Consider the following 23687-nt stretch of genomic DNA (forward strand, 5'->3'; position numbering starts at 1 on the left):
TCCGGAAGACGGAAAGGGGATATCAGTTGATATGAGTTACTGAATGAATTACTAATGAATTATATGTATTTTGCATTCGATTATTATGACAGATACTGCAGTTTTTTTCGTCACTTCGCGAGAACGACATTGATACGGCGATGGATTGCATTCCAGTTTCCGTCTCGGTGATAAATTCTATGATAAAGATACTGAATCACAACATTTACAGGAAGAAGGTATTTGTATCACTGATGTGTGAAAGAATATAAGAGAATGAAGTAGCAATAATTTGCAGTTTGAAAACATATTCGAACGCATGACTCGACTGTGGGAGATCGCTGAGGTCAATGGAGAATTGCAGATTTTGAAAGAAGTCATTGACGAAGGCAGTCAAATGGGCACTTTGTATAGAAGTAATAATTTTCTTCATAGTCGTCATTGAAATATGTCTGAATTTTTTTTTAAAGCCTTCAATATGTTTTAAAGTGATTTCAATCGCAATAAAATTAAAATTGAAATGTTTGTAACTTATGTCATAAATGAATCATCTTAAATAGATGACTATGTGATTTTATCACCGATTAAATTCCAAGCGATCAATAAATTATTTGTTAATTCTGTTTATTATGTTTTTCCCAGGTAGTTTGTGGATATTTGTGTCACTTTTTCTCTGCATACCTCTCTCTTCCTTCGCGTTGGACATCATAGTACCCTTAAATGAAAGTCGACCCAGAGTATCGCTCTTTAAACTAAATTACATCATGGATATGGAAGATCACTTTTACATAGTGTATTTACACTCAGCCTGCTGCGCTCTGAACGTTGTGTTAATTGTAACCACTATGGATTCGTTGTACATGGTTATTATACATTATTCCTGTGGATTGTTCGCCCTATGCGGGTAAGTATAATGTATCCTATGTCTTGTTTTGTAACATTTAATAAACTATTATGTTTTCACTTATGTCGACAAACACAAACGTAATCTACAAATGTCTACAAGTACAAATTTAGTGTGCAAATGTCTACAAACTTATTTTTCTTCTCCTGCAAATTTAGATATCAGATTCAGAAAGTGGCGGAGGACATGGACCTAAATTCGGATAATACCAGAATAAGTAGTGTCAAGTACGAGCGACTTAAACGTTGTGTGAAGACCCATTACGAAGCCATCAAGTTAGTAGCCATTTCAAGTCAACAATAAACTAAACTACAACGATAAAAATTAGATAACTCGAAATTTGCTTGAACTAACAGGTTTTACGAATATATGGAGGAGAGTACTCGGATCGGCTACCTGTTTCAAGTGGGATTTAATATGATTGGTATAACAGCAACAGCCGTTCAAGTAAGAATCCCACGCAACAAAACTACTGTATTTAATATCGTGAATTTAAAATAAAATAAATATCGCGTACATTCTATAAATTAGGCTGTTGCAAACTTCGATAGACCAGCCGAAGCTTTCCGCATTGTCATGTTCCTGTGTGGACAACAGTTCCATCTGTACGCCCTAAGTTTGCCTGGCCAAGAGCTGATGGATCGCAGCGCAGGTTTAATTGACGCTATGTGAGTTTCTAACATTTATAGGTGTATTATATTGTTCACTAACTGTGGATCGTGAAATTTTTTAAAAGATACTCTTCTAAATGGTACCAGACACCAATCAAATTCCAGAGAGTACTTGAAATAATGCAAATCAGGTGCAGTAGGCCATGTAAACTGACAGCGGGAGGATTATACGAAATGAACATCGAAAATTTCGGATCGGTATGTATTATATCTTCTTAATATAATTATTGTAGCAGATGTTAATGATCTATTTGGTTTGCAGATGATTAAGACCTGTGTGTCATATTTTACGGTCCTGCTATCACTGAGGGGCTGACTCAACCGAAGTCTTCATTAGTAAGAAGTAATTGTTATAAGTATACGGTCATAAACAATAGAAAATATTTATGAAGTAGAGAAAAATACTCATATTACTTTTGTAACTCGAAAGTGTTCAATAAAAACGATGCACGACAATAGTTTATATGCACTTTATATACACTTTAAGAATTCAGGTGAGAAGCACCTTTTTGTTCGCACTTTTCAAGCAAAATTCAAGCTTGAAATTATAATTGTGCTTCACCGATCACATCAAGTGTCCACTTGTCAAAATAAAACCTAAGCATCAAATCTTGTTCACAAGACTTTCAGAACTCGAAACTTAGAAATTTGAAACTTTCACGGAATAATAATAGAAAATTCGAGGATTGAAATTGTTCAAATCAGGAATGTGGAATTATGCATTTTAAATATGCCGTATATGGAATTAAAAAAAATCTTACCATTTGATATCGCCAGTCAGCCTATTAACAGCTGTTACCAATGTTAATAACAAACTTTATCTATACGAATCGAACTCTGTCACATAAATGTAACTCCATATACACAAAACGTATTCGATGCAATAACATGATGCACACTATTGTCAGTGCACGTAGGGAAGTAGAACCGTCCCGCGTAACGGTCGACCAAAGACTGCTGTAAAAACACAACGCTAACCCTAGAGATTCGTTATAACACAATATACATTGAAGTGATTAAAATTATTTACACGTAGAACACTCTTTCTGAGTTATAGATTGCCAACTAGTGTTCCACACGGTAGCATGCAAGTGCTACATATTCCTACCGACTACCTGAAATATTCATTAACAAAAAAGTGTTACCAGATGTGGGTTCCTGTCGCAAATATGCAATTATACTGTAAGCTGATTTTTCCAGCCGTGTCTAAATGTTTCGTATGTATAATCACAATGCAGGAGCTGGATTATAATGCGTACCTGTCGACTCCTCAAATCGCAGACGGTTGTTCGATATTTGATGAAGAATGACTGAGGGACTATATGTTAATTATTTACTTGTTTCAGGTGAAGGGTTAATACTAAGGGTTAACTACTTCTATACAGGTCGATCTTCCCGAAAGCATTTATTCCTTTGCGCGTCGCAGTAGGGATACGGTCATCCATTTTTCTGAAACGATAAAAGTGTGTCATCGATTTTAAAATTATCGCATGGTAACTGTGTTGGTGTCGCGCGCTGCAGGATAACGTCGTTATTCAAATAAATCAAGCCTTCAAATATATTTGTTTCGAAATTTAGAAATCGATTTAAGTTTCAGACTGAAAATTTCTGATGTCCAGAATTTTTTATATTCAACAAAATTCACTATTACAAAATAAATTTTTATATTTGTACATTGCTTGCAGTGCGTACTCTTCCTATACTGTCAATTGTTACAACCTCGTTCGTCACGATATAACAAAATTTTGTTGTATAACAATATAATAAAAATAAACTCCAGTTTATCTTATTATTGTGTTACGTCCTCTGTTTATCTGTTGAATCTTTTTGGTGTACTTTACCGTGATCTACGTGAGCAATATAATTTGACATTTCATCAATTTGACTCGAGTTAATAATATTTAGTGTTGCAGGGCAATAAAACACGTAAGAAAGAATCGTCCGAATTGCCTTGTTTCAAAGTATTCAAAAAGTACTTGATACCTCTTGGGCAGTATTCGCATCAAACAGAATTTAGCCACAAGGTTCACGTGACTATGGCAGTTGGGAGTGTAATGAGCCTTCTAATTCCTGCAGTAAGTAGACAACTATATTAAGTATTTATGTCATTAATGTTATTAATTAGTAATATTTAGAAATAATACTAATAATAAATATTGATTAGTTTTCGAATGACGAAAGCCTGTATTTTGCATTCGATTATCGCAGGTACTACAATTTTTTTCTTCACTGCGCGAAAACGACATGGATACAGCGATGGACTGCGTGCCAGTTATTGTCTCGGTGTTAGTTGCTATGATAAAAATACTGAATCACAATATTAATAGGAAGAAGGTATTTGTTCTGTATCAATGTGTGATATCAGAGAATTAAGTAGCACTAATTTACAGTTTTTGAACATATTTGAACGCATGTCTCAATTGTGGGAGATCGCTGAGCTCAACGGCGAAGTACAAGTTTTGAAAGAAGTCACCGACGAAGGCAGTCAAATGGGCAGTTTGTATAGAAGTAAACATAACTAAATTTTACAGTGAAATTATTAAAATTCCTTTTTTAATGTTTAATACGTTTTGAGGTAATTTCAATCTCTCGAATCAGAATAACTTCTGATAACAGCTTTATTGCTTCTCACAGGTTATTTAAGTTAATACTGCACACTTCTATCAATCAAAATGAAATTTTCTTTATTGTCAAAATTAGAATTTTTGCATTTTATATTTTCTTTCATTAAATTCTTAATCGTTCAACAAATATTAATTTCTCAATTTTACTTATTATTTATGTTCCTTAGTTTTTGTTTATATTTTCCAGGTAGCTTATGGGGATTCACGGTGCTTTTCCTGTCCATTCCCCTGTCTCCCTCCGTTTTGGACTTTGTTCTACCCTTAAATGAAACTCGAGCTAGACTACCGCTCTTCAAACTAAATTACATCGTAGACATGGAGGATCACTTTTACATAGTGTATTTACATTCAGCATGGTGTTCCCTGCACGTTGTATTAATTGTAACGACTATGGATTCGTTGTACATGGTTATTATACATTACTCCTGTGGATTGTTCGCCCTATGCGGGTAAGGACAGCCTATATTTTGTTTTGCAACATTTGACAAGTTATTATATTGTCACCTATGCAAATGATGCCCACTTGGACGTTGACCGATTGGACGAGTCCCGATTCGAAGCGCTCCAATTCGAAGCGGCACCGATTGAACGCGTTCCGCCTTGAAGCAGTGCCGAATGGACCTAACCTACCCTAACCTAACCTAATCTAACAGCTTCGAATTGGAACGTATTCTATCGGTAGAGCCTGGAATTGGAACGCTTCGACTCGGTACGCGTCCAATCGGTCGACGTCCAAGTGGGACACCCCCCCTACAAATATATCATTTTTTTTTCCCGCAAATCCAGATATCAGATTCAGAGAGCAGTGGAGGGTGTAGATCTAAATTCGAACAATGTCAGCAAACATAATTTCAACTACGACCACCTTAAACGCTGTGTGAAGACGCATTACGAAGCCATCAAGTTAGTAGTCACCTCAAATCAACAATAAACTATTAGTAAAGGTTAACTCAGAATTTGCTTGAACTAACACTCAGGTTTTACGAGTACATGAACGACAGTACTCGGATCGGCTACCTGTTTCAAGTGGGATTTAATATGATTGGTATAACTGTGACTGCTGTTCAAGTAAGAATTAAGCAACAAGAAAATTTCACTGCATTCAATAATATCGTTATACATATTCTTCTATCAATTAGGCTGTTGCAAACTTTGACAGACCAGCAGAAGCTGTCCGCATTGTCATGTTCTTGTTTGGTCAACAGTTTCATCTGTTCGCCATAAGTTTGCCTGGTCAGGTGCTGACAGATCGCAGCTTAGAGTTAATTGACGATATGTGAGTTTATACGATTTATAATTTCAAGTGACATTGATTTGAAAATACAGAAGTCTGAGATGTATTTGGTGACGTTTGAAGCTGCAAATATTCTCAAAATTGTTGTATGAATATCTCATGTGTTTGCTCTTTGAAGAAAGTACTGAAACAATTCGCAGTAGATTTACGTTATATATCTGTATTTATGTATGTATCTCAATTTATCTGTATTTCTCATTTTTGTTACTTTCCTTCATCACAAAAATTTAAATTAGTGTAGTCTTAAGTGACTTTTTGTGACAGTGCCATTTTTGTGACAATCTTTTATCATCAAATCGTGTCAGACTTCCCATTTCTCGCAATGTGTAAGAAATATAATAATACAATGTATAGAATATAATATTCCGAACAATTTTTGTGCATGCATAATGTACACTGCAATATACCGTGTGTCATATATGTCTCACGAAGTACGGGACGTGTTCACTAACATTGATCTATTCGCTACCATGGAATTTTACAAAAGATACTCTTCGAAATGGTACCAGACGCCGACGAAATTCCAAAGAACACTTGAAATAATGCAAATGAGATGCAGTAGGCCATGCAAGCTGACAGCTGGAGGATTATACGAAATGAACATGGAAAATTTCGGCTCGGTATGTATAAATATATCCTTGCTAATATAATCATTATATAATAGTAAATAATCACTGTGGTTTTATTCGAAGACTATTAAGACCTGCATGTCGTATTTCACGGTCCTGTTATCACTGAGAGGCTGAGTGAACCGGGAATCTTTATTCGGAAGAAGAAATAGTTATAAATGTACGGAGTTAAAGCAAGAAGGACTATGGGAAATAATGTTTGTAAAGTACAAAAAAATGTTCACTGTAATGTTACTTTTGTACCTCGCAAGTTTTCAATAAAAACGATATAACTATAAGTTATATTCTGTATATTTTATTCTGTACTTGTGTTGGACGTAGAAGGATACTACGGTTTCAATGTCCCGTGGAACTGCAAGTTCTTTGTTCCCCTACTACGTGCTGAATTAAATACGACAAAAAGCACCTCGTTGGTTAGGGGTTCCCGCAGTGTCCAGATGCATTTGTATTATATTTATTTTGTTATTTTAGGTGTAGTAGATCGTGTAAGCTGACAGCTGGATTGTACGAAATGAACATGGAGAACTTCGGATCAGTATGTATTATTTTCCATAATTTTTTAAGGATTTGCTGTAGTTTAGGGAGTGATAGGAACCTCTGGTATAGTGCTAGTACTGTGCACAGTAATGTGTATAATAGTGAAATTTTGTAAATTTAAAAAAGTAAGCAAGTGCAATGTACTATGTGCAGAATGTGTAATCTAACTACCAACGTTCCTAACAAACAAAATAAACGTGTACCATGTTCGATACTAACCTTATCAACAAGTGATCCCTGACTGTGATCATAAAGAAGTGTTGAAAGAATGCCTCTGACTTGTCACTCAATTCAGTCAAAAATTCGCTGTCCCGTTCACCGGTATACCTATTCCGCGCCGCGGTTTCGAATTTCCATTCGGAAATTATTAAAACGCCGACCCCGCGAATGAACGATCCATGCCATGGACGATCGAGTCATCTCGAGGATTGTTTAGCGTAATTGGACGAATCAATCTCCTGGTTCTAGACGAAGCAGCGTGGACAACACTCGGGTTCCGTCTTCATCGCGGACCGAGAATGCCTGATTTTCTCCGCCATTGTGAACGGCCAGACCGCGCAATTGAAGGAGCATGAAGCCGTTGAAAGAGAATCTTTGTCGGTTGTGCCAGAGGAATGCTCGTATTTCTCCGTTGTTCTTCGAAGGATGTTTCATCTTTGTGGGATGGAATCTAACGTTGGAAGGAAAGACATTTTTTTATTAGGATGAAACGAAGAGACTTAATAGGTTATGTACTTGACCAGGTAGATAGGTTCAAGTTTGGCGCGAGTTTTGTAATAATTTGTGTTTGAGAATTTGAGATGGAGATTGGGGGATTTGAAGATTTGGGAATTTGTGGATTTAGAAGATGAGAGATTTGGGGATTTGAGGATTTGGAGATTTGGGGATTTGGAGATTTGGAGATCTAGAGATTTGGAGATTTGGAGATTTGGAGATTTGGAGATTTGGGGATTTGAGGATTTGGAGAATTGCAGATTTGGAGATTTGGGGATTTGGAGATTTGGAGATTTGGAGATTTGGGGATTTGAGGATTTGGAGAATTGCAGATTTGGAGATTTGGGGATTTGGAGATTTGGAGAATTACAGATTTGGAGATTTGGGGATTTGGAGATTTGGAGATTTGGAGATTTGGAGATTGGATATAATAGAAATTGGAGACTATGGAAATTTTGTATTTTAGAAATTTGAGAATTCAGAGAATAGGAGATTTGGAGATTAGATATTTTAGAAATTGGAGAACATGGAAATTTGGTACTTCAGAAATTTGAAAACGTAGGCTTGAAGATTTAGGAATTCGAGGATTCAGAGAATGACAGATTTGGAGATTGAACAATTCAGAAATTGGAGACCACGTTTTGCTACTTCAGAAATGTGAAAATATAGGAATAAAAAATTTCAAGACTTCGTACACAAAGATTAATCACTCGAGTTCGAAAATATAGAAAGTACTCCCATATAGTAGAAATATGGGAATCAGAAAATATTACACGCTCGCAAAGTCGGTCCGTGCAGCGTAACCGTCGACGAAACACTGCGACACGACATTGCACCCTAGGTGTCCGTTCTATCATATTAAACATGGAAGTAATCAGAAATATTTACACGAGGAATTGTTTTATCTATAAGCATATTACAGGTTTCGAACCATTGTCACTTGCGGTACACCAGTGCTCGCGGACTATCTGAAATATTCATTGACAAAAAAATTTTGCCGGATGCAGATTCCTGTGCAAATAGGAAATTGTAGTATAAGCAGATGTTTTCAGTCATAAATGTTTCGTGTTTACAAACACGGTGTTGGAGGTGCACTATAATGCGTACCTGTCAACCCCTCAAATCACAGACGGTGCTGTTCGATATTTGATGAAGAACGAAGAGGGACAATATGTCTTTTTTGTCGTTCTATATGAAGGGTAGATACCACTTGTATGCGAGTCAGTCCTCAAAGGATTTATTCTTTTGCATGTCGTAGCAGTGATACGGTCATCTACTTCTTTGAAGAGATAAAAGTGCGTCAACTAAAACTTGCACCTATAATTCTCGGGTGAAAATCAAGTTAAAGAAATATGTGAATCGAAGATGAAACGTAAAATTGTGGACAATGTTAATTTCATAGAGATGTTTGGATGAAATGGAACTAAATTTGTAAATTAAACAAACTGATATTATTGTGATTGTGTGATATAAAATACCACAATACTGATGGTTTAGAAATATAGATACTTTTTAACTTTCAGATTTAGACATTTTCCAGTTTATTTTGAAATCATGTATCTTAAACTGAGATACTTTATGATTTATAAATATTTAACTTTGAAAAGATCAATATTTCTAAATGTTTAATATTACAAATTTTCTAATTTTCAAACGAACAAATTCATAAACTTTGTAATTTACCAAAGCCGTCAGAATTGATTCGCTTTTAGCAATATACGAGTCAGTAATAACACGTAGGAAATATCAGTAAATTATTTGGGAAAATCAGATCATTTTACAATCGTGGAACTGTTCCATTTATTCTACCGATGACACAATTTAGGTTTTCTAATTACTATCACTAACTCGGCTACAGTTGAGAACGTTCAGTGTTCCAGGAAAATGCAACACGCAGATACGACGTGTCCCGACTACCCTGTTTCAAGGTATTCAAAAAGTATTTGCCGTCCATAGGTCAGTATCCGTATCAAGCAGAAATAGGTAGTCAACTTAGGGTGTTCGTGATACTTCTCACATTAACGAGCCTTCTAATTCCGGCCGTAAGTAAAAATATATGTATTCGTTTTAACAATAATATCATAATCTCATATGTTCACATATGATTCACGTGCTTCACACATTTGTGACAACCTATTTTTTTTCTAATAATTGTATAATGTATAATGTTAATGGAAGACGAGTGTAAATACTTCTTTTTTTGATTATTATTACAGATATTACAATTCGTATCTGCATCTCGTGAGCAGGACATAGACACCATGATGGAGTGCGTACCAGTTAGCGCAACCCTGCTGGGCACTATGATAAAAATGATAAATCACAACAATAACAGAAAAAGGGTATTTGTGCAGCACTTAATAATGATTGAAAATATGACCTATGAAATTCATCAGATTACAGCTTGTAATTTTTACAGTTTGAAAATATATTTAACCTCATGGCCGAACTATGGGAGACTGCAGAGACCAATGGCGAAGTGCACGTCTTGAACGAAATCACGGAGCAAGGAAGTAAAATGGGCAGTTTGTATAGAAGTAAATTTTATTCTGTTCCCAAATAGATTTTACTTGGGTTGGGAATTTTATGCTAAATTTTTCCAATACAGAAATTTTTGAATTCTCAAATAAATTTGATGATGAATTTTTTGTGATTTGGATAAAACTTGTGTGTATAAGGACAATTGTTATAATTTATAAAACGGAATAAAATTGAATATTTACGTCCTTTTTTCCAGAGAGTATATGGGGATTTGTAATGCTATTTCTATGTGTTCCATTGTTTTATCCCCTTCTGGATTACGTTGTACCATTAAACGAAACTCGACCAAAGGCACCCTTATTTAAACTGAATTACTTGGTAAACACGGACGATTATTTTTACACCGTGTATTTTCATATAGCCTTGTGTTGTCTAATTACCGTGTTGATTGTGACCACTATAGATTCGTTGTATATAGTTATCATACATTACACCTGTGGATTATTTGCTGTATGCGGGTAAGTAAAACAAGAATTTGTGGAATAGTCCAATTACAGCAATGCTAATTAAATTACATAAACAATTCAAAGGCATCAGGTTAAAAAAGCAGCGGAGATCGAGGGGAGAAATTCGCATTCAAGGGGTAGAAACCAAGATCTGCTTAAGCGCTGCGTGATTACGCATTACAAAGCCATCAGGTTAATAGTAACACAAACTAATAATAAACTCTAACGGAGCATTAGATAACTCACAGAAATCACTTGATTTGTTACACGTTAAGATTTCACGAGTATATGGAGGAGAGTACTCGTATGAGTTACCTGTTTGAGGTTTGCTTAAACATGATTGGCATGACTGTAACTGCCGTTCAAGTAAGAACCCTTTACTCAAATCAATCTTACGGCAATATTAATTTACAATTATCATTAATGTACAATTATTATCAATTTACAATTATTCATACTGTTTAACATTTATTCTTTAACAATGCTTTTATAAATCGATGCTTTTGTTTACTAGACAGTTATGTACTTCGACAAACCGGAGGAAGCTTTCCGAATCGTTATGTTCCTGTTAGGTCAACAATTTCACCTGTACATCATAAGTCTCCCTGGCCAAATGCTGATAGACCAAAGTTTGCAATTGGTTAACGATATGTACGTTCATAATATAAACTCTGATCGATTTGATCGTGATATCAAAATTTTGTAGATACTTTTCCAAGTGGTACCAAATGCCAGTGCAGTTCGAGAGGACGCTTCACATAATGCTAATCAGGTGCAGCAGACCGTGTAAGCTGACGGCTGGAGGATTGTACGAAATGAACATCGAGAACTTCGGATCAGTATGTTTTACATATTGTCTTTCTCCTTAATATATTATAATACCACTAATCAGTATGATTTGATTTGAAGATTGTGAAAACCAGCATGTCGTACTTCACGGTTCTGCTGTCGTTCAGAGAGTGATTTAACGGGGACTAGTTAGTATGAATTAGGGAATGTTAGGTAGAGGATTTGTGTATTAAAGGATCCCTCGGGATACAGTACTTCCCATGCGTTCTTAGTCGTTAAAAGATAAAACTACTTCACTTCATCTAAGGTATGGACTCTTTCATAGTTATGTTACTTTTGTTGCAAATTATTTAATACAGTTATGGTTTCACAAGTTTAATTTTGCAATAATTTAATTTTTCAAAATCCATGTGCGTTATGTTCCACATGATCCATATGGTTTTCCATATGTTTTTGTAATTAAGTAAAATGATAGCAAGAATTAAACGATATGTGAGCTTCTTTTGGTTTTATTATAGTTACAACACTACCTCATCGGTATAACAGAAGACCACCATGTTAAATCTGAGGTCCAACAATGGCGAACATCCTTTAAAGACGTGCATCGCAAAGTACCATGTAAATAATTCTCTGTACCAGTGATGGCTCTAAGAAGAAACAAAAAAATATTCATGTTGTAGTTTGAATAAAGATTTTATGCTACATATGGAATTTGAAAAATCTTACCATTTCATCCAATATTAACCTATTAGTTAGCAATATTAATTACAAACTTTATTCACACAAATTAAACTCTGCCACACAAGTGTAACTCCATGTCACTTCACAAAACAGATTCGATGCGATAACATGATGCACACTATTGGTAGTGAAGTAGAACCGTTCCGTGTAACGATCGTCCAAAGACTGCTGTAAGAATACAGCACTAACCCCAGAGGTTCGTTAAATTATAATATATATTGAGTGATCAGAAATATTTAAATGATCAGAACGGAGAGCACTCTTTCTGAATCATCATATTATAGATTTCCGACCAGTGTCCCTCGCTGAACCGCGCAAGTGCTACATTTTCCCGTGGACTACCTGAAATATTCATTAAGAAAAAAGTTTTGCCAGATGTGGGTTCCTGTCGCAAATATGAAATTGTAGTGCAAGCAGATTTTTTCCGGTCGTATCTAAATGCTATCTGTTTCGTGTTTACAAACAGGGTGCAGGAGCTGGACTATAATGTGCACCTGTCAACTCCTCAAATCACAGACGGTTGTTCGATATTTCATGAAGAACGTCGGAGGGACCATATGTCAATTATTTACTTGTTTCATGTGAAGGGTTAACACTACTTCTATGCAGGCTGGTGCTCCCGAAAGCGTTTATTCGTGCGTACGTCGCTGTAGTGATACGGTCATCCGCTTTTCCGATGCGACAAAAGTGTGTCAACGATTATTAACACTAAATCTACCGGTTAATTCACATATAATTTTGAGTCGAATATAAAGTTAGAAGAATATGTAATTCAAGGATGAGACGTAAAATTTTGTATATGTTCATTGCTTATTTTCATTGAGATATTTGAATGCAATGGGAACTACATTTGTAAATTGAACAAATTTGGTACAAATGTAGTGATTGAACAAACAGTAGGAAATTTGTAAATTGAACGAGTTTGGTAGTTTTAGTGTTAAAGTGCTACGAGTAATTCATTGCAAACGCTGTAGTTTTGTATAAATTGTGTTACTGTGTGATATGAAATACCATTGTAGTGATGGCTTAGAAATTTAAATACTCCACTTCTTTACTTGGCTTTCAGATTTAGATATTTTTTATTTTATCGATTTTGAAATCATATATCTTACATTAGGAAACTTTATGATTTATAAATATTTAACTTTGAAAACATCAATATTTAATAATGACAAATTTTATAATTTTCAAACGAACAAATTCATTAATTTTTTTATTTAACAAAGTCGTCAAAATTGATTGATTTTTAGCAACATATGAGGCAGCAATAGAATATAGCTAATCAGTTGCAAATAAAAACTGATAGTTCTACAATCATCAAATAATTTGCAACTGTCCATTAATTATACTGACGTCGCACAGACACTAGGTTTATTAAACAGTTATCGTTGGCTACAGTTAAAAACGTTCAGTGTTCCAGAGAAATGAAAGACAGACGTACGACGTGTCCCGAATACCCTGTCTCAGAGTATTCAAAAAGTTATTGATGTACATGGGACAGTATCCATGTCAAACTAAAATAAATAGTCAAATTAGGGTGACCCTGTTGATTGTCACATTAATCAGCCTCCTACTTCCAGGAGTAAGTATTAACAATCAAGAAGTAAGTTTTAAAGTACAAGTGTATGTTTAAATATGTCAAGACAATCCATGTTTAACTCGTATGTAGCGAATGCTAGAAATAAAAGCTTCTTTAATCAGATTGCTGTTTTCAATAAATACAATACATGCTTCACATTTTTGTGACAACCAGTTCTTTTATTTTAATCGTATAACATTTGGAAGATGCAAACCTTTTAATTTTATTATTATTATAGGTGTTACAGTTTTTATCGGCAATGCAGGAACAGGACATAGACACGATGATGGAATGCGTACCAATTAGCGCAACCGTCTTGGGTACTATGATAAAAATGATATCTCACAACAGTAACAAAAAAAAGGTATTTTTATAATAATGATATTTCACAACAGTAACAGAGAACAGGTATTTGCATAATACTTAATAATGATTATAAATATGGTTCACGAAATTCATCAGTATAATTACAGCCTATAAATTGGTTTACAGTTTGAAAATTTATTTAACCTCATGGCCGAAGTGTGGGAGACTGCAGAGAATAATGGCGAAGTACACGTTCTGAACGAAATCACGGAGCAAGGAAGTAAAATGGGCAGTTTGTATAGAAGTAAATTTTATTCTATTACCAAATTAGATTTTAATTACTTGGGTTGCGAATTTTATGCTAAATCTTTTCAATGGAGAAATTTTTGAATTCTCAAATAAATTGCTTTGATGATGAATTTTTGTGATTTGAATAAAACTTTTATTAACAATTTTTCAAACTTTTAACAATTTTTATAATTTATAAAATAAAATAAAATTGTATATTTATGTCTATTTTTCAGAGAGTATATGGGGATTTGTTTTGGTGTACCTGGGCGTTCCACTGTTCTATCCCATCATGGATTTTGTCGCGCCATTAAACGAAACTCGACAAAAACCACTATTATTTAAACTGAATTACATGGTAAACACCGACGATTATTTTTACACTATCTATGTTCATATAGTCTGGTGTTCTATAATTATCGTGTTGATTGTGACCACCATAGATTCGTTGTATATAGTTATCATTCATTACACCTGCGGACTATTTGCTATATGCGGGTAAGTAAAATTTTGGAAATAGACCAATCAGTCACCAATGCTCCAATCACACCAATGCGAATTAGTATTAATCACATTTCGAATGCAGGCATCAGGTTAAAAAGGCTGTAGAGATCGAGGGAAGGAATATGCATTCATCGGACAGAAACCAAGATCTGCTTAAGAGCTGCGTGATTATGCATTACAAAGCCATCAGGTTAATAGTAACACAAACTAATAATAAACTCTAGCGGAGCATTAGATAACTCACAGAAATCACTTGATTTGTTACACGTTAAGATTTCACGAGTATATGGAGGAGAGTACTCGTATGAGTTACCTGTTTGAGATTTGCTTAAACATGATTGGCATCACTGTAACTGCCGTTCAAGTAAGAACCATTTACTCAAATCAATCTTACGGCAATATTAATTTACAATTATTATTAATTCACAATTATTCATACTGGATGCAATTCTTTAACGATTTTTTTATAAATCGATGCTTTTGTTTACTAGACTGTTATGTACTTCGACAAACCGGAGGATGCTTTCCGAACTGTTTTGTTCCTGCTGGGTCAGCAATTCCATATCTACATCATAAGTGTTCCTGGTCAAATGCTGATAGACAAAAGCTTGCAATTGGTCAACGATATGTACGTTCATTCGTCACGATATGTACATCACATCTGATCCATATGATCCTAATATATAAACTTTGCTATAGATACTTTTCCAGTTGGTACCACATACCAGTGCAGCTTGAAAAGACGCTTCACATAATGCAAATTAGGAGCTGCAGACCGTGCAAGCTGACGGCTGGAGGATTGTACGAAATGAACATGGAGAACTTCGGATCAGTATGAATTATTCTTTGAATGTCTTTGTTATATTGTAATAGTACTAGTTCTTAATCAGTCTGATATGATTTGAAGATTGTCAAAACCAGCTTGTCGTACTTCACGGTCCTGCTATCGTTCAGGGATTGATACGACGAAAACTATTTAGTATGAATTAGAGAATGCTGTTATAGATAGAGGATATATGTTTTAAACGATCCCTCGGGATAAAGTAATTCTTCCCATGCGCGAACGTTTGTCGCTCAAAGTGCTATGTGCATGTCACTCAATGTTTTCTACGCTGAAAGGTTAAACTTCATTTCATCTAAGGTATTTTTTCAAAGATGTACTACCTTCGTTATTTAAGGCAACACTAATAATTTTCATAAGTTTCTGGCAATGATTTATTTTTCGAAATTGTATGTAATATGAGGTTCAAGTCTGCGGTAATATACTCTTTATTTTAGTTACAGCTGGATGGACCTTGTAAAATCTGGGGTCAAAGCAATGTCAAACCTCTGGGGACAATCCTTTAAACTGTCGAAAAAGATATGCTTCATAAAATACCGATTAAATTGTACCAGACGACGAAGAGTCAACAAAATTTCATGCTGTAGCTTCAATAAAGCTTTCGAGGAATGAGACATGAGAGGAATAATCTGAAATGTGTGATTTGAGTGGCTCTGGGATTTTAGGAATTTGGCGATGTGAAGTCTGTGGATGTAGGAATTGGGGTGTGGAGATTTAGGAGTGTAGGGGACTGGTCACGTAGAAATTTGGCAGGGTAGGGATTTAAGAATGTGGAGATTTGGGGATGTGGAGATTTGAGGATGTTGAGATTTGGTGATGTAAGAATTTGGGGATGTAGAGACTTGAGAATGCAAGGGTTTGTGGATGTAAGAATTTAGAGATGCAAGGGTTTGCTGACATAAATATTTGGGAATGTCAAGATTTATACATGGGAATCCATATTTGTTAATATAAAAATGTAGGGCTATCGATATGTATTCATACATAGGGTGTGTCCCAGGGTATAGAAATATGATGGACACAGAAATGTTATGCTTATGTTCATACGCATCTCATAAGAACACATACGTACACAACATCATAGAGATCTAGCAATTCAGAAATCGAGAAACACAAGAACCTAGGAAATGTCTCGCTATAACAGCCATGCTCCCAGGAAATGTAGCACTTCAAATTACCTTTTCTAAACCTGCAACTACATGCAACTAGATTCGATTACGCCATTCGCCATGTTCATCGAATAAAACCCAGTTAATCGATCAATCAGAGCTTTTTCAATCTAGGGTTCAAGACTATCTGAAAACGGAAGAATTCCCGGTATAAATCAGTTGCAGGCCGACGACAAGCGGCTCCACGAATTTAAAAAATGGAATAACATTCGTTAGGAGCGCGTTTAATCGCCGCGTCGCTTTCCACCTCATCCGGTAATAGATTTACAAAAGCGAGATCGGTGACACGTGCATGAAACCGAGCGGATGCACGCGGACGGTGACGCATTAATCTTATCAAGAGGTGGCTCCTTAGAAGGGCGGGGCCACCGGTGTCATTAATCAGCCAGCCGGGACTAATGATTCGGTGTCGTGAACACGATAAATCCGTTGTCTCGTTCACCGGTATACCTATTCCGCGCCGCGGTTTCGAATTTACATTCGGAAATTATTAAAACGCCGACCCCGCGAATGAACGATCCATGCCATGGACGATCGAGTCATCTCGAGGATTGTTTAGCGTAATTGGACGAATCAATCTCCTGGTTCCAGACGAAGCAGCGTGGACAACACTCGGGTTCTGTCTTCATCGCGGACCGAGAATGCCTGATTTTCTCCGCCATTGTGAACGGCCAGACCGCGCAATTGTAGGAGCATGAAACCGCTGAAAGAGAATCTTTGTCGGTTGTGCCAGAGGAATGCTCGTATTTCTCCGTTGTTCTTCGAAGGATATTTCATCTTTGTGGGATGGAATCTAACGTTGGAAGGAAAGACATTTTTTTATTAGGATGAAACGAAGAGACTTAATAGGTTATGTACTTGGTCAGGAAGATAGGTTCAAATTTGGCGCAAATTCAAGAAGAATACTAGTATTCTGTTGTTCTTCGAAGGATATTTTTTTCGGAGATCTTAAAAGATGTCGGAACTTTACAGAATTAGTTGATACATTCTCTCAATTATGTGAATTATGCAGATTTTGTGTTCGAGGTTCATTCGTGTACTTTTACGAGTTTAATTAACAGTACTGTTACAGGTAGTCTAGCAATAAGGTACTTGACAAAGAAACATTCCATTAAGGATCTTCATACGAAATGGAAACAATTAGAAAATTGATAAGCATCAGGTGTTATTTCAACAAAAAATATCAATGAAAAAAATGGATGAAAACTTGGAAGTTTTACTGCTGCTAAAGGCTTCAGATTATCGTGAAGATGTTTTAATAACGCACCTACATCACATCATTTAACCAAGGTACCTATACAATTGATTAATCTAAACAATTCTTACCTCTTCAAATTGTGTTGTCGATGTTTAAAAATTGTTGTAGTAGATTCATTTTGATAAATAAGAATGTTGATATACACAAGTATCAAGTATCTTTTGTAAAATGTCACAAGCACTGTATTATTTTACTCCATCAGTAAATTCTGAACCGTTCAATACGAACTCATCGAAGGTACTAAGGGTTATCAAGGACACTATGGGTCCTTGTAACAATTACCTCTGCTAACCACTGAAATATTTACCGGCAAAAAGCACCTTGTTACGGGTTCTTGTCTATCACACATCCATACATCATTTACACCATATTTATTGCATGCCTAAATGCGTACACATAGTTTCCGAGTTTTGCCATAATTACTACTTGCCAGTTACACAAGTGATCGATACGATATGAAGGGCGACAGACTGATGAAGCGCTAAATTATTTAATTACTCGAGTAGGAGAAGCAAGACTTCCATGACATAAAATCATTTTCATGTACACGGAGTCTCACTCATTCAATTTTTGTTCGCGAAACGGGCAACTTGGACGGAAATAAAAGTGTGTGGATAATGAAGCGTTTGCATTATCTGCTTGTATTTTGCTGTAAACTGAGAATTAAAGCATCAGTGTAAATTGAACCTTCTTAGTTTGGAATTTTAGAACGTTCCAAATTTTCGAATTAAGAATTTTAGAAATATAGAAATGTTTAAATTTATAAACCCTCCGTATTACAAACTGTTGAAACTCTTTCTATATTGTTACAGCCTCGTCCATGACAATATAACAAAAATTAATTCGAATTAACCTTATGGTGTCTTAATCAATAAATTTGTTGAAACTGTATCGTGCATGTCGTGACATAATTTGATATTTAATCGTTTAGTGTTGCAGAGCAAAGGAACCCACAAGAAAGCCTCTGAATTACCTTACTTCAAAGTATTCAAAAAATATCTGATACCTCTTGGACAGTATCCATATCAGACGGAGCGATCTCACAAAATTAACGTGACCATAATAGTTTTCAGTACAACAAGCCTCCTAATTCCGTCCGTAAGTCTCCTAAAAAAATACCAATCTTCAAGTGCAACTGTTTTCTGTCATCAGTAAATTTGATATCATGTATTTTTAATATTGTAAATTTGACTGTAGATGTTGCAGTTCTTCTTGTCAATGCGTGAACGAGACATGGACACCATGATGGAATGCGTACCGATAATCGTCACCTTGCTGGTTATCATGATAAAAATATTAAACCACAATATCAACAGGCAGAAGGTAAGTAGTGTACTGAGGGGATTTGCAGAAAAATCTTTCGAAATCATCAAGTACATCTACTTTACAGTTTCTGAATATATTTAATCGTATGGCTGAGCTGTGGGAGATCTCTGAGATCAATGGCGAACTGCACGTCTTGAGTGAAATCACGGAAGAAGGAAGTAGAATGGGTAGTTTATACAGAAGTAAATATTTCTAATTTTTTAATCGAACACTTAGATTGGAATTAGTACAGCATTTGTATAATGTTGACAGGTTACGGAATTAATCTTTTCGTGTATCATTACTGGATGAATACGTCGAATTTTCTACATTTTCTAGTTTTGTATTTTTACACTGTGTGTAACATGACGGACGGAGTTTAAAATATTCTCATGTTGTAGTAATTAGACAAGTTATATATAGTAGTGTATTCAATTACAATATTGTTTTTATACTGTAGTAATTAAAAATTAAATACAGTGCTATCAAAGTTTACGTATGAAAATAGTGTTCGCGTTTTATATTGTCGATTTAATTCCAACCCTAGTGATAAACATAATTTCAATTGTCAATTGCAAGTTATTTTTCAGAGAGTTTGTGGGGATTTCTAGTGTTGTTTGTGTCTATTCCTTTGTCCTCTCCTGCTCTGGATTTCATTGCACCGTTAAATGAAACTCGAACGAAACTGCCACTGTTTAAACTGAATTACATCGTGGACATGAGAGATCACTTTTACATCGTGTACTTGCATTCAGCTTGGTGTTCGCTGATTATCGTGCTGATTGTAACCACTATGGATTCGTTGTACATGGTTATTATACACTATGCTTGCGGATTGTTTGCTCTGTGCGGGTAAATTTAACCTGTATATGTATTGAAATATTTCGTGCTTAACCATAACACGTACTTCAAAATTAAAATTGTAAAAGTCAGCAAATTTCATAATATTAAAAAATGTAGAGTGCTATTCATTCGAATATTTCTCACAAATACAGGTATCAGGTTAAGAAAGCTACAGAGATGGTGGGTCCAAAAGCAATCCCCACGATTAATACTAAAGCTCAGTTCAATCGCTGCGTGATCACGCTTTATGAAGCTATCAGGTCAGCTGTGACATCTACTAGTAAATTATAAGAAACAATAGAAAACTCACAAAATTCATTTTTACACGTTAAGGTTTTATGAGTACATGGACGAAAGTACTCGTACCAGTTACCTCTTTCAAGTTGGTTTAAACATGATTGGAATTACTGTAACAGCCGTTCAAGTAAGAAGTTGAACAAGAATTTAATTTTCGATAATTTGGATGTTATTATATACATGTTTTTATCAATTAGGCTGTTATGTACATCGATAGACCAGAGGAAGCTTTCAGAATCGTTATGTTTTTGTTGGGACAACAATTCCATCTGTACGCTCTGAGTTTACCTGGCCAGGTGCTGATAGATCGCGGTTTAGAGTTGATTAACGATATGTAAGTTTACAAGATTTGAAGCTTTAGGTTGGGTATTAAAATGATTTTCAAACTAAGGGAACGTGTTCACATTGTAACAGATACTTCTCGAAATGGTACCAGATACCAGTGAAACTTGAAAAGGTACTTCACATAATGCAAATTAGATGTAGTAGGCCATGCACGCTGTCAGCAGGCGGATTGTACGAAATGAACATGACAAATTTCGGATCAGTATGTATTACTATATTACCTTGGCAATATGATTATTATACCACAACAGTAAATATTGAATAATCTATTTGATTTGATTCGAAGATTTTTAAAACCTGCATGTCATACTTCACGGTGCTGCTATCACTGAGAGGCTGACTCCACTAAAAATCTTACGAAGCAAAGATTACTACTATAAATGTATGGTGTCAAAAAAAGCAGAATATTGCTCTTGTATCCCGATGTGAAAAATATGACTATATTTTATATTCTGTATACATGTATATTGTACTCTGTATTTTAATAGCAGCTGAGAAGTATTTGTTATCTTGAACATTTTGCATTCCTTTTCCGAGCGAACCCTTTCAAACTTTTCTGAGTTGAAGTCTGCAGGATTTCTTTGTTCCTTTTGCTAGGAATTAAAATTGTTCTATCGACATCAAAGGTCGTCCACTGATCACAAGCCCTGAGCGTTCACTCTACTATATACTTGTATTAATATAAGTATGTCAACGCTGATTCGGTGAGGTTCAAGTATTATTGTGGTTCCTTAGGTCTACCATTCTCACCTCGGCTTCAGCTCCACAAAGCTGGCACTTCGAAATCAGTAAACCACAGACTCAATCTCCCACCCCAAAATTTCAAATGCCAAGTACGTCGCGCAAAGTCGATAAATCCAAAGTGGAATTTAAATTTCGACTCGAGATGGGCGCAACAGAGAACGTTCGCGCGTCCGAGAGGAACGGCTCCTCTTCGGCGCGGTTGCTCGCGGACGAAGTCGGTTGCACCGCGAGCATCCATTGGCATCACGCCGCGAGGGAAGCGTGCTCGCTTTGCTCTTTGGAGCGGCGGGAGAACCGGCGGAAGAAGAGGAGCCGTCGGAACAAGCGGCGGTACACGAAGAGAGAAACGGCGGGTACGCAACCGCGGAGGTGAAGATGCGTGAAAGTGGAGGTGGTTGGTAGCGATCTAATTATCTACGCGGCGGGAAGTCGCGGCCTCCCTCTGCGCTTCACCGCATTCAGGAAACAAGAGCAAATTGAAAGGTGCTCGAACGAGCCGGAGGGAGCGTGTACCCCGAACGACCGTCAGGCGATTTCGGTGCACCGCGATCGGTCCCGGGCCCCGATGCTCGCGCACAAAGGCGAGATCGTTTTACGATCTGATACCCTTTCTTTCGATCGGGCCAACACCGTCGAATTAGCGTCTTCCGCGGCGCAACGCGTGTAAACACGCTGAACGAGGATCGACCGGAATGATAAATGAAACTGGCCAAACGGATTAATCTGTCTTGTTTTTTCTCGCTTTGCTGCGTAGCCGGTCAGTCGTTGCTTTCTGCAATAAAGTTGCCAAATGGTTCTGTTATATTTACCGTTACTTCTGTAACAGCGTCAGATTTTATTGCAATGAACTGAACAGTTTCTACTGAACAAAGGATCTACCTTAGAGTAGTAGGGTAGGTATCCTCTGCCTGTCTATCACCAATTATCAGATGTCATTTGTATCGCATTTACTATATGCATAATAAGTTATCCGTAGTTCGTGAGTTGTGCCATAATTTCTACTTGCCACTTGCACAATTGTTGCACGAGGGTGATTGATAACGAAGGTAGGCAAAATAATGGGGCGCTAAATCATTTAATTATTCGAGTAGGGGAACTAAGACTTCCTCTACGACGCAAAATCATTTTCATGCTATAGTAAATTGATTCTTGCACATTATCACTCTATCCGTGAAACTGTCAACTACCTTCTTCTATCGGAAATAAAAAAGTGTGTGATCGTTGCTTTCTGCGAAATTGTACTCGATTATGGCTTATAGTCTCGGACTGTAATTGCTCGAAAATTTTTGTCGGATGGAATTGAAGTTTCCTTTGGGCTTTCTTGGATGGGGTGCAATGCAGGTATCATGCAGGATACACGTGAGATATGTACACATCCATCTACATATGCAAATACATACACATACTGACACAGAGAGGCATACATGTTTCATCATATACGAAAGATAAAAATAATATACAGCATAATAAATAGCAGAAGGAATAAAAGTACATATCTACGTTCTGATCCATTTGCAAAAGGAACACGTAAGTTGATCTGCACATCATACGTGATTTCATGCGCGATTTCAACACGTGTGTGAAAACATTTCGCGCGCAAATTCCTAAAGCTCTATAATCGTGTGCTCGCAGATAAAGGCAGTATATATGTGACGCAATAAACGCATAAATAAACATATCGGAAAAATTAGTCGGTATTAAATTACAGAAAGTGCAGTCAAGTTGATCGGTTTGACTTCTGAAAGGGTGATTTCTCATGCGCACTTATCCTGATGCCGGTTTATCGTTAGGCAAAACGTATTAGGATCGAGCCCGAAGACCGTTCGTTCGTTTCTAATTCAACGTAGGTCGGTGATCGTGAGGAATTTCTCATGTCACGCCATGTTACGTTATTTATCGACGGTGAACACCGCTTCGTAACCTTTTACCTCGCGATGCTAAAGGGCAAACTGGTGCTTTTCCGGCGCGCGAAGTCGATCGATCGATCCTCGCCAACTCGCTTCTGTGATTCACCGTTCCTTTGCTTCCTCTTCGTTTATTCGTTTAATCCATTAACTGTCCAATCGGTTACACGGGAATCCCTTTAGTAGCAAATATTTATTGTAACCTTTATCATCTACGTTATAACAGATTAACCAATGTGCACTTTTCACGAAAATCTTACTCACTTACATTATTAAAACATTCATCAAAAATAATAATGGACCCACTGTTCATTAATGTTCTACAATATAAACATACAAGAGTACCATTATTTTTTGGGATTAAATATATGAAGTATCATACACAATTAATGTTGTAACGATACACTTCATGTTAATACATGAAGTATCACGAAG

At 36.2% G+C, this 23687-nt stretch overlaps 4 protein-coding genes and 2 long non-coding RNA genes across 6 annotated transcripts in view; 5 read left to right on the forward strand and 1 right to left on the reverse strand.

Moving 5' to 3' along the window:
• The window catches only part of LOC105662742 (uncharacterized), a 27636-nt gene extending 25012 nt beyond the window's left edge, over positions 1 to 2624 (reverse strand). Inside the window, exon 1 of the long non-coding RNA XR_013038625.1 lies at positions 2316 to 2624. This is a non-coding gene — a long non-coding RNA (uncharacterized LOC105662742). The remainder of the gene's footprint in view (positions 1 to 2315) is intronic.
• LOC100875831 (uncharacterized) overlaps positions 1 to 6361 on the forward strand; it is a 10665-nt gene extending 4304 nt beyond the window's left edge. Inside the window, exons 6-23 of the mRNA XM_076532875.1 lie at positions 93 to 218; positions 278 to 395; positions 622 to 883; positions 1042 to 1158; positions 1240 to 1330; positions 1415 to 1551; positions 1620 to 1752; positions 1817 to 1865; positions 1932 to 2048; positions 3460 to 3629; positions 3763 to 3888; positions 3945 to 4062; positions 4366 to 4627; positions 4965 to 5081; positions 5156 to 5246; positions 5318 to 5454; positions 5960 to 6092; positions 6165 to 6361. Of these exons, the coding sequence (XP_076388990.1) occupies positions 93 to 218; positions 278 to 395; positions 622 to 883; positions 1042 to 1158; positions 1240 to 1330; positions 1415 to 1551; positions 1620 to 1752; positions 1817 to 1865; positions 1932 to 2048; positions 3460 to 3629; positions 3763 to 3888; positions 3945 to 4062; positions 4366 to 4627; positions 4965 to 5081; positions 5156 to 5246; positions 5318 to 5454; positions 5960 to 6092; positions 6165 to 6218 (2358 nt within the window). The 3' untranslated portion in view covers positions 6219 to 6361. The remainder of the gene's footprint in view (positions 1 to 92; positions 219 to 277; positions 396 to 621; positions 884 to 1041; positions 1159 to 1239; positions 1331 to 1414; positions 1552 to 1619; positions 1753 to 1816; positions 1866 to 1931; positions 2049 to 3459; positions 3630 to 3762; positions 3889 to 3944; positions 4063 to 4365; positions 4628 to 4964; positions 5082 to 5155; positions 5247 to 5317; positions 5455 to 5959; positions 6093 to 6164) is intronic.
• A 2613-nt stretch (positions 6362 to 8974) lies between these two features.
• Positions 8975 to 9934, forward strand: LOC143264700 (uncharacterized). The gene is made up of 3 exons (XR_013038624.1): positions 8975 to 9394; positions 9569 to 9694; positions 9772 to 9934. It is a non-coding gene; the product is annotated as an uncharacterized LOC143264700 (long non-coding RNA).
• Positions 9935 to 10105: 171 nt separating this feature from the next.
• On the forward strand, positions 10106 to 11832 carry LOC100875604 (odorant receptor 9a-like). Its single transcript, XM_076533108.1, has 7 exons — positions 10106 to 10351; positions 10424 to 10531; positions 10615 to 10705; positions 10854 to 10990; positions 11046 to 11178; positions 11249 to 11435; positions 11647 to 11832. The coding sequence occupies exons 1-6, from the start codon at positions 10110 to 10112 to the stop codon at positions 11300 to 11302; spliced, it is 765 nt and encodes a 254-aa protein (XP_076389223.1). The 5' UTR covers positions 10106 to 10109; the 3' UTR covers positions 11303 to 11435; positions 11647 to 11832.
• A 1199-nt stretch (positions 11833 to 13031) lies between these two features.
• LOC143264698 (uncharacterized) lies at positions 13032 to 14881 on the forward strand. The gene is made up of 5 exons (XM_076533109.1): positions 13032 to 13451; positions 13687 to 13812; positions 13941 to 14058; positions 14279 to 14540; positions 14629 to 14881. Exons 1-5 carry the CDS (start codon positions 13356 to 13358, stop codon positions 14768 to 14770), a joined length of 744 nt encoding a protein of 247 aa, XP_076389224.1. The 5' UTR covers positions 13032 to 13355; the 3' UTR covers positions 14771 to 14881.
• A 622-nt stretch (positions 14882 to 15503) lies between these two features.
• LOC100875381 (uncharacterized) lies at positions 15504 to 21087 on the forward strand. Its single transcript, XM_076533107.1, has 11 exons — positions 15504 to 15687; positions 15825 to 17846; positions 18746 to 18912; positions 19012 to 19137; positions 19205 to 19322; positions 19710 to 19971; positions 20115 to 20222; positions 20296 to 20386; positions 20457 to 20593; positions 20674 to 20806; positions 20891 to 21087. Exons 4-11 carry the CDS (start codon positions 19012 to 19014, stop codon positions 20942 to 20944), a joined length of 1029 nt encoding a protein of 342 aa, XP_076389222.1. The 5' UTR covers positions 15504 to 15687; positions 15825 to 17846; positions 18746 to 18912; the 3' UTR covers positions 20945 to 21087.
• Positions 21088 to 23687: the final 2600 nt, after the last annotated feature.

Source organism: Megachile rotundata, chromosome 6, assembly GCF_050947335.1.
Source record: "Megachile rotundata isolate GNS110a chromosome 6, iyMegRotu1, whole genome shotgun sequence".
Taxonomy (NCBI): domain Eukaryota; kingdom Metazoa; phylum Arthropoda; class Insecta; order Hymenoptera; family Megachilidae; genus Megachile; species Megachile rotundata.

What these genes read in the sequence shown, in the direction of transcription:
- LOC143264698 (XM_076533109.1), top strand. Translation starts at nt 13,356, where the DNA reads ATGTACATGGGACAGTATCCATGTCAAACTAAAATAAATAGTCAAATT. An exon ending in TCAGCCTCCTACTTCCAGGA is followed by an intron (nt 13,452 to 13,686) that starts GTAAGTATTAAC and finishes TTATTATTATAG; the next exon opens with GTGTTACAGTTTTTATCGGC. An exon ending in GGACTATTTGCTATATGCGG is followed by an intron (nt 14,541 to 14,628) that starts GTAAGTAAAATT and finishes TTTCGAATGCAG; the next exon opens with GCATCAGGTTAAAAAGGCTG.
- LOC100875381 (XM_076533107.1), top strand. Translation starts at nt 19,012, where the DNA reads ATGTTGCAGTTCTTCTTGTCAATGCGTGAACGAGACATGGACACCATG. An exon ending in ACGCTTTATGAAGCTATCAG is followed by an intron (nt 20,223 to 20,295) that starts GTCAGCTGTGAC and finishes TTACACGTTAAG; the next exon opens with GTTTTATGAGTACATGGACG. An exon ending in ACATGACAAATTTCGGATCA is followed by an intron (nt 20,807 to 20,890) that starts GTATGTATTACT and finishes TTTGATTCGAAG; the next exon opens with ATTTTTAAAACCTGCATGTC.
- LOC100875604 (XM_076533108.1), top strand. Translation starts at nt 10,110, where the DNA reads ATGCTATTTCTATGTGTTCCATTGTTTTATCCCCTTCTGGATTACGTT. An exon ending in TGACTGTAACTGCCGTTCAA is followed by an intron (nt 10,706 to 10,853) that starts GTAAGAACCCTT and finishes TTTGTTTACTAG; the next exon opens with ACAGTTATGTACTTCGACAA. An exon ending in TTGCAATTGGTTAACGATAT is followed by an intron (nt 10,991 to 11,045) that starts GTACGTTCATAA and finishes AAAATTTTGTAG; the next exon opens with ATACTTTTCCAAGTGGTACC.